The sequence below is a fragment of the Notamacropus eugenii genome, chromosome 1 (genome assembly GCF_028372415.1).
Source record: "Notamacropus eugenii isolate mMacEug1 chromosome 1, mMacEug1.pri_v2, whole genome shotgun sequence".
Taxonomy (NCBI): domain Eukaryota; kingdom Metazoa; phylum Chordata; class Mammalia; order Diprotodontia; family Macropodidae; genus Notamacropus; species Notamacropus eugenii.
This window is the reverse complement of record NC_092872.1, coordinates 180293528-180307671: the sequence shown is the minus strand read 5'-3', so window position 1 is coordinate 180307671 and position 14144 is coordinate 180293528. Positions and strand designations below refer to the sequence as shown.

Genomic DNA, 14144 nt, shown 5'->3' with positions numbered 1-14144 from the left:
GAACTAAAGACTACAGAGTCATTCTTTAAAAAATAAAACTATATGATCATCATTCAAGTATGTGACTCTGTGGAAATGAAGTCTTAGGGTAGAGGGACAGAGAGTTAAAGAGTAAAGTTGTAACAGGAGGTACTCTGGCAAGGGGGGCTGCCACACCCATGAACTGTGAGAACACCGTCCTGGAGAAGTTAAGTTCAAGTGCCAGATATAGCTGCCTGTCGGCAGGGAAAACGAAGGCAAGGACGTGTAGGGTACAAATCAGTATAGGCTCATGAGGCTTTTTTAGAGGCTATCAAGGCTGTGGCTTATCAAGACCACAGAGTTTTGAAAATGCTGATACACCATCTGTAAACCATGAGGAACTACTTACCTCCCACCGCCCTCCAGGTGCAGAGGCATCAAACTGCCTTTGGGTTTAACAACACATCTAATACTTCCATTCATCACTAAAGCCAATCATCAACTTAACCATATTAAAAACGGGCATAAAAGAAGGCTTCTTGCTAAGAGTGTAGGGATAAGCCCTGGGAGTTATCATACCTTTCAGCTTTCTTAAAATATTTCCTAGTCCACTAACAGCAGGGTCACCCACTGAATCACTCCTAGTACTTTGGGTCAACTAGGAAGCCCTCTATCTCTGGGTGAGGTGGGAAAATATTTCCCGGGCCATTCAGGAGTAGTCACCAACCCCTACAGGCTACTCCCCTTTCCTAATTACATAGACAGTTAAGCCTTCACTAGATTAGTGCCCACTGTGACCTTGGGCAGGTCTCCTCCCTGGCCTTGACTTCTCAAACGTTTTGTGAGGCTTATTAATTCTGCTAGACGCACAAAACTTCCAGGGAACTACATAGGAAGTCCTAACTAGGGAAATCCTGTGAATTAGAAGTCTGCAATAATTTCAATAGGGAAGAGTTCTCAGAACATAAAGAGTGTCTCACAAAATCAATGTTTGTAACAGGATGGATCAAGTCAGTACTTGGATTTCTGGCATGAATGACTTCACTGGTCTACGTTAACTCTTAAGTTTTTTTGTATTACCATTACCACCAAAAAAAAAAAAAATGAAAGGGGAAACATCTTAGGAAATCTTTTTTATTGAGCAGATAAGAATCATTTGCAATTAACACATAAACTACAGTCAGGATGGAAGTTCAACATCAGCTATAGAAAAAAAGGTCTGCTTAGAAAACACAGCAACAAGACAGGGTTGGGTTAGCTCATTAAGAATGGTTTTTCAAACATACTTTAGCAAATGCTGGATGTATATACATAATTAGTGATAATTACAAATAATTATTATCTACTCAAAGGTAAAGACCAAGTACTAGATTATCACAGACAACTCTGAGGGCAACAAAAATATTCTGATGAACTGCTCCCCATTTCCACCAACATCAACTGACCCAACTACAGAATGAACTTCAATGATAACTTAGCTCCCTGGCTACTAGCATGTATCTACTCCCTTCACTACAGACATCTGAATTCTACTGAGGACAATTTATGGTATCTTCTACTGAATGTGTTTTCTCCCTAACCTCCACCCTAGCCTCAAAAAAAAAAAAGCCCTACAAAAATTCTACATTCTTAGGACAATGATTCCAAAAAGTCTTATGCCTTCTCCTCCCTACCAGTTGTATAATTTCTTCTGAGTAAAATTAAGGTGAGTTTTTGAAGGTTTGGCTATATTTAGAAGGCTATGCAACTGTGGGAATAGGGGTGAACAGTCTGGGGATGTCAAGAAATCACTGGACCACAATGAACATTTGACCGTGATACTAAGGAGACAATGGGTGACAGCAAGATTATTACCAACACATGTGGGCACCCCAACCCACATGCTGACTCTCCAACAATGGTCTAACACAATATTCCAGGATAAAGAAAAAGCTCTTGAAGTTCTTCACACCATGATCAAACTGCCAAACTAACTACGTTCAAAACAGTATATCCACAGGGCTCTTCTGGCCAATGAGTTTGGCTGTTTGAAGAAATGGGAGGTAGAACAGTACAGTGGATTTGGGTCCAATTACTGGCTCGACATTTATTTTTTATTATCTAGATGACCTCTGGCTCTGTGAGCCTCCATCTCATCATCTGTGAAAGGAACGGCAGAGGTCTGGATTAGAGGACCTCTGAGGTCCCTCCCTGATCTAAAGACAAGATCCTGTGAAATGGGGATCGCCAGAAAGCTTAATGAAATAAGTGAACCTGGGAGTGTTACTGTCAGCTGCTGATTTGCTGGCTCTCTATAAAGTTTGCAGAGGATTATAAACATACAGAATGAGTGAACTGACAACCAGCCTCTTACTTGAGATGAATACTGCAAAACTCTAAACTTTTCAAAACTCTATAATCTTGATGGTGCAGATCACTATTCCCTCAGACTGTGTTGATGGTTCTAACAAAAATGTTGTGGACAAACTCACCTCTGCGCAGTTAACTTGGAGGCAAGCTTCTCCTAAGATAGGTTGTCCCTCAAACTAATACAGTCCAAAATAGTAAGGGTTCTGAAATGTGTCTTCTAATATGTCTTCTATGGGATCAAAATGTTACCTGTGGGAAGCGCATCTCTGGCAAGTTATATTAGTAAATAGGAAAATATGACTCAATATAAAATTACAAATTTTTGCTTCACATACAATCTTTCAGGGACTTCTCAAGTGAGGGTGAGCTATATTTGGATTTCAGAAGATTGAAGGGACAACAACCAAGCAACACACTTCCAGAAGAATGCGTGCTTCCTTTCCTGTCCCCATTCCCCCCACCCATTCCCCAAAGGATCCTCATTCAAAAGTTGTCCACGGCCAAGTGCAGACTGTGGCTGAGGGAGCAGTCACTAGCTCCAGTTGCCCAAGCCCCCAAACAGGACTGGGGGCTGGGCACTGGGCCGCAGGCTTCCGAGTCAAGGTATCTACTCAGTCACTTTCAAACTTAACCGAGTTGACTTGGGTGGAGATGGAGCCACCCCGGTAGCTGCCCCTCTTCTTCTTGGTCTTCTCATGGCGAAAGGACTTGCCTTTGGTGAACTTGAGGACCTCGTTGGCTTTCTCTCCCCAGTCTCCAGCTGCACCCCGCTGAGGAAGGGAGAGCAGTCATCACCACCCAGAAGGGTGAGGTAGGGTGATGTCCTACTCTCTCCTAGGGCAGTACCACCACTCCCTTCTTACCTTGGCATCAAAGGAGTTGTCAGCCACCCGAGAGTCGACCTCAACTTCTTCCGACTTAACTCTCCGGAAAGGGGAGGATGCCCTTTTCTCTCCCTAAGGAAGAGGATTAGAGTATAGGGAAAAGAGGCCAAGAGGGTAGTCTGAATTGGCCCTGAAATACTCCCCTTGACCCCCAGGGGACAAGATACTCTAGCATTCATTGGTCACTCACCTTTTTTGTTTTGGGAACCGTGTTTGGGGTCTGAGGCTTTTGTTTCTTCACCTTAGGGGGCGTGGCCTCTTGGCCAGGGCTAGCATCCTTTTTCCGCTTCTTCCCAGAGCCTGGTGGACAGAAAAGTTAGGATTATTCATCAAGAAACAGTTTTGAGAATTCAATTCTCTACCAACCTACTCAGGTCCGTCCTAGACACTGAGGTGTTGAGGATACACAGACCTGGCTTGGCTGCTGCCTGTTCCTCCTCCTTACGTGTACAAGTCTTCCCATTCTGGGATGTTGCTGGAGGGCAAGACCCATTGGCCACCAAGCCAGGGCTCTTTTGAAGTTTTGGTTTCTCCTCCTCTTCACTGGAGCTGTCAGAAGAGGAACTACTCTCGGCCTTAGATTTTTTTGCCAAGGCAGGCTTAGGTACAGCTGCAGTTCCCACCTTGGATTTATTCACTTTGCTTGCTGGTTCCTCCTCTTCGCTGCTGGAGCTGTCGGAATCTGAACTGCTGTCCTGTGTGGCCGCTTTGGGCCCTGGAGATGGAGTTCCCTTGGCCCCCACCTTGTGTTTGGGGATGGCTGCTGCAGTCTTTGTCCTTGGCTTCTTTTCTTCCTCACTAGAACTGCTTTCCTCTTCACTAGAGCTGCTATCTGCTTTCCTGGGCAGAGGCTTTTGCTTGGTGGCCAGCTTGGTGCTAGGGGCTGGCTTGGCTGGTGCTTCATCCTCAGAGCTGTCTGAGTCTGCACAGAAAAGGAGCAGTGAGCAGATGTCCCCAGACCAAGGCCACATAACAGATTTCCCCTCTTCTCTCCACAAACCCAACTCCCTAACTTGCCCCTGTATACCTGAGCTATCTGAAGAGTTCTCAGCAGCCTTTGGAGTCCCAGTTGGCTTGGGAGCTGCCTTAACAGCAACAGCAGGTTTGGGGGCTGCCTTTTGAGAAGGTTTCTTCTCTTCCTCCTCTGAGCTGGAATCTGTAGGGAAATCTGTGGGGTTAGGATAGGCCCACAACTCCTGCTGAGGGAACAATTCTTCTCCCTTGGCTCTGATCTGACCTCCCCCCTTCCCACCAAACTTCAACAAGGGATGAGAGAGAGAAGAGAATGAATAAACAGACACAAACAAAACACCTGAGTCACTGTCTGAACTGGACTCCTCTCCTGTGGCCGTGCCTGCTGTAGTCTTGACTGTGGAGGCTTTAGCTGAGGCAGGTTTAGGTGTGGCAGCTTTGGCTCCTCCTGCTTTACCTGAAAAGGGTAAAGGTGTCTCATTTCCCTGTCCATTCCTGGGTTATCATGCCCTGTCTTTCACTCCTCAACCAAAAACTGTGCCCCTGCCACACCACACACCCATACCTGTGGCTGCCTCCTCATCACTGCTGTCCTCACTGCTATCAGAAGAGTCACTGCTTTCCTCCTTCTTGGTGGCCTGGTCACCTGCCACCTTCTTCTTGGGGGGCTGGTCACCTGCTAACTTCTTGGAGGACTGGTCCCCTCCCACCTTCTTCTTGGGAGGTTGGTCCCCTCCCACCTTCTTTGACTGGGTACAAGGAGGTGGGGGCACAGAGCTGTATGGACCTGCTTAGAGGGGCACAAGAGACCCAGAGGAAGAGATCAGTGGCTGAAGTGTCGTCTCACTCTCTCACTAGCCAGCGCTTTTCTCTTTTTAAAACCTCCAGAGATTCTACCTACTCCAGACTAAGCATAAGGGCAGCAGCATTGGGACATTACAATGCTGAGCTCAACTCTATGTGTACAGAAAACCTTGTCCTTAAATCCTGCAATCTTTTCTTATCTCTCTCTAGCCTTCTTTCCTGCACAAGAAATAGTAAGACTTAAAACTGTACTGAGAGATTGGCTTCATCTGGCTGTTCTGGGAAGGGTGTGCAATTAGGCAACTTTAGACCCAAAGAGTAAAATACATATATACTTTCAGTTTTCATCCTATAATCTCCTGATACGTTGTAAATGATCAGTCCTAGGTCCTAATCTATCCAGCCTTAATTTTTCTGACTGCGAATCCTGCACTAACTACCATCTAGATCATGGACACTGGCATCTCAGTTTCAACACGTAGAAAACAGAAGTCATAATCTTTCACCCAAACCTTCCCCTCCTTCAGATATCCAGATCTTTGTTTGGGGTTCTATAACCCCAGTAACACAGATTTATAATCTTGGAATCATCCTTAATCCACCTCTTTCCTTCATTCAATCACTTGTCAAGTATAGCTGGTTCTCCCCTCGTTACACCTCTCCTCTACTAATTTAAATAATCACCACTGGCGGTTCAGGGATGTCTCAACTCCTCTCACACTTGGATTGTAAGCCTCTACTTCTCCCCAAGGGCTCAGTGATCATCTCTACGTTGATGATTCTCGGAGCTGTGAAGCCAGAGCTAGCTTCTTCTGAGCTCATCACCAACTGTCTTTTGATCCAGTTCTTAATCATTATGGTCAAAACAGAACCCATAATCTTTCCCTCAAAAATCTCTAACTTTCCCCCTTTTGTTCTGATTTTTCTTTCACATGACTAATGTGGAAATGTGTTTAACATGATTACACATGTATAACCTATATCAGATTGCTCACTATCTTGGGAAGGGGGAGAGGAGAAAAAATTTGGAACTCAAAATCTTATAAAAGTGAATCTGTAAACTACTTTTACATGTAATTGGAAAAAATAAAATACTATTATGTGTGCTGGGGGGGAGTTCTAACTTCATCCCAACTCTTCCATGGCCACCACTATCCTCCAAATCACACTGGCTTACAACCTCAGCCTCATCTTTGACTCTCCACTCTCACTTATCCCACCGATCCAGTTTGTCAGCAAATGTTCTCGTCTCCCTTTGCAACATATTCATACATATCTTTTCTCCCCACTTACAAAGCCACCACCTTTCTGTTTCATTACCTCTCACTTTGCTTGATGCAAAAACCTCCTAACTGGTCTTCCTACCTCAAATATCTCCCTATTCCAATCCATCCCCTATTTAGCTGCAGTACAGGGCAGAAGCACCCATATCACTCCTTCCCTTACTCAGTAAAAACTGGTGGTTCCCTATGACCTAGAATCAAATAAGGGGCAGCTAGGTGGTGCAGTGGATAGAGCACCAGTGCAGGAGTCAGGAGGACCTGAGTTCAAATCTCACTTCAGACACTTGACACTCACTAGCTATGTGATCTTGGGCAAGTCACTTAACCCCAATTGCCTCCACCTGGGTCATTTCCAGTCATTCTGATGAATATCTGGTCACTGGATTCAGATGGCTGTGGAGGATAAGTGAGGCTGGTGACCTGCACAGCCCTCCCTCACTCAGAACAAAGTCAAGTGCAAGTCATGTCATCATTTCTCTGATGGCATGGTCTTCGGCAACAAAGGACAAACACACAGAATCAAACATAAACTCCTCCTTCTTCACAACACCAGCCCTTGCTTTCTTTCCTCCCTTCTACAAACTGTGTGACCTAACTATACTGGCCTCGAGCTGCTCCTCGTACAGGGCCCTCCCTCCATGGTTCTGTACCATGTGTCCCCTGTTTGAAACACTCTCTCCACCTGTTTGTTTTACTGGCTTCCTTCAAGACACAAGATGAATCCCACCTTCGACCGGTGGCCTTTCGCAGTTCTCCCTTGCTAACCCCTTGCTTGAGGCTAACACCTCTCAGATTACCGTCCATCCCCTCTGACTATATCCCCTCCATAGCTAGTTATTCTGGCTTGTTTCTCCTGTCAGAGACCATGCCTTTTGCTTGTATCCTGAGAGCTTAATACACGATCACAGGACACTTCTTGCTCCCAAATTTCTCCTCTCCCCAACCCATCTTCCTCAGAGCTGCCAAAATAACCCTACCAGAAGGCAAAGTTAAACCACGTCACTCTTCTGCTAAAAAACTCCTCCAATAAGATAAAATCCAAATCCCTTGTCTTGATGCCAACCTACCTTTTCAGACTCCTTCCACATGACTACTCCCCTTGCAGTATGCTAAATCCCAATCAACTGAGACTCCTAGGTGTTCCATCTCCAACTTCCATTGATTCACAAGGACTATGTACCCCAAGCCTAGACCAAATACCTCATTTCCAAATCTATACTAACCCTCCCCACATACCACAATATTCTCTCTTTCAAATTCCTTAATGTTATGACAGTATAATGGAATTACAAATACAGGTATTTACAAAGAACTTTCCTCAAAACTCTTTTTGTCAGGTATTAGCATCATCACACTACAGCCAAGAAAACAGGCTGAGTGCCATGACATAATTGTCTCCTAGCCACGGATTTAACATTCACTCCACCAAACCAAGCCTATCCTTGTGGCTCCTGGTTATTTAATGCTCATAGGTAGTTTAAAAAAAAAAATAACAAAATTCCAAACCATAGTATCTTAGTGTGTGCTACTGTGACATTCATGTACTATATTCCACTAGCCTCAACAGGAGTGGACTGAACCACTTTTTGTTCTTCTTTAGGGAGAAAAGCAGAAGTATATGAGTTAGGCCAAAGGAACTGCACCCAAGGAAAAAGGCACTCAGGACTGGTAGATGGGAAAAGACTTTATGCCTTTGTATCAAGGTCCCAACACTGTATCCACTGAGTAAAACAGAAAAGGATAAACTGTGAACATCTTCAGGATGAGATGGAGATGGAGATGGGATCCAGAAGCTCTGACACTAAACCCATCCTGGGGAGCTGGGGCTGCCAGAGGTGTGACAACAGAGTAAGGAATGGCCTTCTTAATGTCACTCACCTTGCTTAGCCTTGAGAGGTTTTTTCTTCTGTTTCTCTTCTTCTTCTTCCTCACTGGAGGATTCTTCACTGCTGGAACTCTTCTGGGCAGCTTTCACAGGGGTCTTGGATGGAGTTGGCTTCTTCAGTACAGCCTTAATGACAACATACCAATCAATACCAATGCTTGGTGATGGGACTCCCTCCCCCCAAGGTAAAAGAGTTTCAACCTTTTTGGACGGAGCTGCTGCCACCTCTGCTTCCTCCTCTGAGTCACTACTGCTGCTGCTGCTGCTGCTACTACTACTAGTACTGCTGCTTTCACCAGCTTTGCCATTGGCTAATTTAGGGGTGACCTGGGCAGCTGTGCCTAGGAGAGAAAAATGGGATCAATTCAGTTTATCCATTAAATGTCTCCTATGTCCAAGGCCCCACACAAGGTATTAAACAAACATTTTGCCAGGAAAGTTAGTTTCTCCATTTAATTCTGCCCATCCCCAAAAAGCAAGAACAGAAATGTCACTATCCCTAAGGCTTTAGGTGGTAAGAGTAAATTAAGAATCATTCAAATATCTCTTTAATCATTCTGATTAAAGATCTGCCCAAGTTTATAACATGTTCTCCTGCCCCATCCCCATTTTAGGAGTAAGAGAAGTAATACAAAAGTTTTTCTCTTCAGTGACTACATAATGCCTTCAAAAGAACCCCTGGTGACAGCCAAGTGGCTTATCAGAGGAGAAATGTGAGCATATATTGTGGGGGAGGGACAATTCTAAGACCCCAGATCACAAAACGGCCAAGTCTCTTGCCACTCCTTTTGCTAAAGAAAAATCCTTACTTGAAGAAAGAAAAGTACCTGGCTTAGCAGGAGTCTTGACTGGAGTCTTAGCTGTGGCCTTGACTGAAGTCTTAACTGGAGTCTTAACTGGGGTCTTAACTGGAGTCTTTGTTTTCTGTTTCTTCGTAGCTTCGTCCTCTGAGCTGGAGTCGGAGTCAGAGTCGGAGTCAGAGCTGGAGCTTTCAGCTTTCTTAGGCTGAGCTGCCTTGGGGGAAGGCTTGACTGCCTTGGCTGGGGGCTTGGCTCCCTTCTGTTAGGAGAAGGAACAAGTGTTCAGCAAAAGGCTTTGGGGTGTCCAGACAAGGGCGCCCTAAAACAGAACAACATGGAGAATCCTCTTCCCACCAGCCTGACCCCACCCAGAACAAGTTCAGTTTGGAAAGATTTCCTTTCTAATGGCATCTCTGAATCAAGCAGACACAGATTTCTGCCCCTAGTTCCTCTCCTGAAACCCATATATTTCAACCTGGGCAGACTTCTTCTGGCTTCCAGTGTCTTCTTCCTCACTGGAGTCCTCACTGCTACTACTACTACTCTCTGCTGCTTTGGCAGGAATGGTTGACTTCAAAGGCTGAGTGGATGTACCAGGTGGCTTGGTGGCTGGGGAAGAATATGGAATTGGTGAGAATTAGGCCTCTGGACAAGGGGAGTATTCCCAAGCGAGCAAGAAGAACCTTCATGTGCTTTAGCTAGAAATCAAACACATGGAAAGAACACCCCCTCCACTCCCAAAAATTCATCCCTCACCTAATTTTTTGGTTGGAGGCTGTTTGGCCTCTCCTTTATGACTGCTGTCGCCAGAAGCAGTGGATTTCTTAGCTTTCTTTGCTACTGGTCCGTTAGCCTGCAACTTGCGCTTCTGAGCTTTGGAAGACCTACTGGGTGAAGAAAAGGCAAAATGAACTTTGAGAAGGGGCTGGCCTATGAGACACCAAGGAAGAGAGAGCCGAAGGGTGCAGAAGGGACTTACTTGAGCCAGAAACTATAGATGTCCAAAAGGGAAGTGGCATTGGGGTCCTGTTGGGCCTGCAAGGACGGAAAGAGGTAGAGCTGATATCCCTAAAATGCTGGAATTTTTGCAGTCACATCCACAAAGTTCTATTAAGTTAGTCTACTCTTACAACCTGGGCTTTTTTTGATCCCAACATGTTTTTAGCTAGTCTTCCCAGCCTCATATCATCTGCAAACCCGAAGCATGCTACAATGTTTTCATACATATAAATTAAAATTACTGAACACTTACTAAGTACCTACCATGTTCAAGCTGCTAAGGATATAACAACAAAGAAGATACAGACTCTGCTTTGTAAGGAACTCACAATACATTTTGATACAAGGAATTGTATAATAGGAACAAAAGAAGGGTCCAGGCAAAATTATAACTATATTAAAAGCTTCAATTAATTGACAGTTACAAAGGGGCAGACCCAAGGAAAGCTCCACTGCAGCATGGCATCTAAGCTAGGCCTTGAAGGGAGAATGTGAACAAAGCCACTGAAACAGGAAACAGCAAGAAAATGGGGGATGGAGAACAATCCAAGCTGGCTGGGACGTAGAATAACAAGTCACATTTATATTGTGCTTAAAGTTAACAAAGCACCTTCCCTACACCCTATGAGGTAGTAAGCTCAAGTATTGCCTTTTACAATAGAAAAAACAAGCTCAGAAAAGTTGAGTAACTTGTCCATAGCCACAAGTCAGAGGCAAGACATAAACTTGTAACTCAAAACTCAGCATCTTTTCTTCTGTTGCACATTCTGGGATTGCAAATCAAGAGCAATTATTATGAAGCACAAATTTCTACAAATCTTATAAACTTTAAGCCTGGTCCACCAGAAAAATATGCATGATTTCTTCTTGCTGGGGGGTGGAGGGTGAATACAGTGGGAAAGAGAGAAAATACAGTGGTGGGTCCTTGGTAGAGTCAGATAATTCAAATGCACTGAAAAGATTATTCAAGGAGAAAGTGGAAGATTCCAGGTGGAAACACGACTTAGAATGGTGTATCACTGATCAGGGTGAAACATCAACCTGAAGTATTTATTATGTACTAACTATGTGCCAGACAGAAGGCTGGGGACACAGGCACAAAAATGGAGCAGCCCCTCACTTCAAGGAGCGCACGTGCTAAGTGACTGGCTGCAGTGGAAGTGGAAAGGTCGGCGTGTAAAAGCTGTAACTGATAAAAAAACACACGAACCAGAACCGAGCCGGGGTCGTCCCCCTTAGCTGCCCCTGGAGCATCATATGGATCTGACTCTTCTTAAGGGCTCCCCTCCCCCACCGCCTCCACAAACTAAGACCCATACTGACCGGTCCTGCAGCCTTGCCTCGATTTACCAGGAGAGGCTTCTGTGACCACCAGAGCGGGCATTAAGCCCATGACCCCAACGCCAGGTGCCAGGGATCGCCCTACCCGGGCCCCCCTTTCCCGGGGCCCACGAGGGCCCCCTCCCCCCTAGGCCCGGGGGACCACGTGCTTTCCTCTCCCCTCGCCCGGTGCTCAGATCGCCCTCCTCCCCGAGCGCGGGGGGACTCACGGTGCCCGTGGCCTTAGCGAATTTGCTTGCCGCCTCCGGAAACTGGTTGTCGCGCAGGAAACCGAGCACGAGAGGGAACAAGTCGCTGGGCACCACGCGTAACACCTCTTGCTCCGCCATCCTCCAGGTCCGAATGCGTCACCGGCGCGACTCAGGGCTGCACGTCGCGCATGATGACATCACTCCGGCATGGTGAGGGTGAAGGGAACCGGATGTGGCGTCACGGCCAAGCGCCGGAAAAGGCGGGGACTCGGGCCCGCCCGCCCACTCCTAGAAACCTTCCTTTCCCTTTCCCTTTCCCTTCCCTCCCACCCCGGGTCCCACCCCGGATATCTCGGGAAAGAAAAAGTCCGGTCGAACCACTCCGCGGGTCTCGTCTGGTGGGTGAAGGCGGGGCAGGGGCGTCGTGGCTCCGCCCATTCCTGCCGCTTTGGCGGGAAAGCTCCACTCCGGCCCCCGCCTCCGGTTTGCCGGGGCTGGGGCGGGGCGGAGCGGGCCTGTCTTACTGCTGGTTTAGCCAACAACGATTTGGGTCCTTTCGAGCCACAGCTGCTTAAGCTCCCCAGGCCTCCTTTTCCTCCATTGCAAAATGAGGGGGTGGGGCTTCAGGGGCCGGGGGCTCCTTTGGGGGCAGCCGTCCTCCCTGCACCCCCAAACTGAGGGGCGAGGTGTGTACGAGCAAGGCCCCCTGGGGTCCGTGAGAAGAGCCGCCCCCCCCCCAATGCTTCCCGCACTGGGCCCCGCGCATCCCGAGTCCCAGCTGACTTGGCTGGCTGCTCTTGGGAGATCCGGCGGTTCACGGGCCTTTAAAAAAAAAGCCTGTTTTTCAGTTGCAAATGACAAATTAAATTGAAAATATATGGTCATGCAAAACAAATTCTCCTGTTACTCTGGAGAGAGAGGGGACAGAAATAATAGCTACCATGTAGCACTTGATGTTCCACCCGTCCCTCCCAAGCCTACCAGACAGGCACCATTATCATCTCCGTTTTAAAGATGAGACTGAGGCAGCCAGGTGAAGTGTCTGGCCTGGGGCACACACGAGGGGGTTGTCGGCTTTATTCCCAGCACTCTACACCGCCCAGTCTCCAGGTTCGGGGGGTACATGGCTTTTTCATCCCCAGGCCTTCGCAATTTTGGCTGCTCGTTGTGTTCGTCAGAATTCCTACGTCTTTCAAAGCTGATTTTTATAATCCTGCTATTATCGCCTTCCTTTTTCTCCTCGTTCTGCTCACTTTACTTCCCTTCCGTTCACGCGAGCCTCTGCTGGTTCCTCTGAAACCTTCCCCTTCATCGTTTCTTGCTGCCCAAGGTTATATTCCATCACGCTCACACCCCATAACTTGTTGGCCGTTCCCCAGTGGAGAGGCGTCAGCTCAGTTTCCAGTTACTGGTCACTACAAAAAGAGCTACTACAAGTAGTTTTGTACGTATGGGTCCGTTTCCTCTTTCTTTTTGACCTCCTTGGACCTAGTATCAGTAACTTTGAGTCAAAGAGTATAAATAGGTTAATAGTTTTGGAACATAGTTCTGACCTGCCTTCCAGAAAGGTCAGACCAGTTCTGAGTTGGATCAGCCTAGACAATCTGATGGGTGTGAAGTGAAACCTCAGAGTTCTTTGAATTTGCATTTCTCTAATTACTAGTGATTTAGAATACCTTTTCGTGACCATTAATAGCTTGTATTTTTTCTTCTGAAAACTGCCTGTTTGTATTCTTTGACCATTTATCAGTCGGGGAATGGCTCTTATTCTTATAAATTTGAATCAGTTCCATATGTATCTTAGAAATAAAACCTTTATCAGACAAACATGCTACAAAGATTTCTCAGTTTCCTGCTTCTCTTCTTGTTTTTAGCAGCATTAGTTTTATTTGTGCAAAAACCTTATTTTAAAAAATCAAAATTGTCCATTTTGCCTTCTGTCAACCTCTCTATCCCACTGGGTCATCAACTCTTCAATCAATCAATCAATATTGGTTAAGTGCCTAATATGTGCCAGGGACTCTGCTAAGTGCTAGGGATACTAAAAGAAGCAAAAGACTCCCTGCCCTCAAGGAGTTTCCAATCTAACGGAGACAACATGCAAACAAACATATGCAAAGCAAACCATATACATGGTAAATAAAATAATAATTAACAGAAGAAAAGGCACTGTGAGTAAGAGGAAGGCTTCCTGTAGAAGGTGGGGTTTTAGCTGAGACCTAAATGAAGCCAGTAGTCAAAAGCTGGAGCAGAGAAAGGGCAGTGTTCCAAGCATAAGGGACAGCCAGAGAAAATGTGTGGAACCCAAAGATGGGAGTGTCTTGTTTGTGGAACAGTCAGGAAACCAGTGTCACTGAATTGAAAAGTCTGTGTCAAGGAGTAAGGTGTAACAAGACTGGAAAGGTAGGAGGGGGGCTAGGTTAGGAAGGGCTTTGAATTTGCTCCTGGAGGAAATAGGGAGCCACTGAAGATCATTGAGTAGGGGGCTGATATGACCAGACTTTCATTTTATGAAAATCACTTTAGTGGTTGAGTGGAGAGTGGATTGGAGTGGGGGGAGACTTGAAGCAGGCAGAGCCACCAGCAGGCTAATGCAGTCATCAAGGGTGAGATTATGAGAGTCCACACCAGGGTGGTAGCAGTGTCAGAGGAGAAAAGGGGGCATATATTAGAGA

The 14144-nt window shown here is 46.2% G+C and overlaps 1 protein-coding gene and 1 long non-coding RNA gene across 3 annotated transcripts in view; one reads left to right on the top strand and one right to left on the bottom strand.

Annotated features, from left to right (window-relative positions):
* Window positions 1-1081: 1081 nt before the first annotated feature.
* On the bottom strand, window positions 1082-11788 carry NOLC1 (nucleolar and coiled-body phosphoprotein 1). 2 transcript variants are annotated; one of them, XM_072620838.1, is made up of 14 exons: window positions 11488-11788; window positions 9918-9973; window positions 9695-9825; window positions 9414-9547; window positions 8966-9197; window positions 8340-8479; window positions 8132-8264; window positions 4732-4953; window positions 4507-4623; window positions 4222-4350; window positions 3607-4116; window positions 3385-3494; window positions 3174-3266; window positions 1082-3080 (listed from the first exon to the last, which is right to left on the bottom strand). In XM_072620838.1, the coding sequence occupies exons 1-14, from the start codon at window positions 11605-11607 to the stop codon at window positions 2922-2924; spliced, it is 2286 nt and encodes a 761-aa protein (XP_072476939.1). In that variant the 5' UTR covers window positions 11608-11788; the 3' UTR covers window positions 1082-2921. The 2 variants fall into 2 exon arrangements, with proteins under 2 accessions (XP_072476939.1, XP_072476946.1); XM_072620845.1 differs by having other exon boundaries at window positions 9695-9822; window positions 11488-11696.
* The window catches only part of LOC140511733 (uncharacterized), a 13396-nt gene continuing 11028 nt past the window's right edge, over window positions 11777-14144 (top strand). The window contains exon 1 of the long non-coding RNA XR_011969655.1: window positions 11777-12913. This is a non-coding gene — a long non-coding RNA (uncharacterized lncRNA). The remainder of the gene's footprint in view (window positions 12914-14144) is intronic.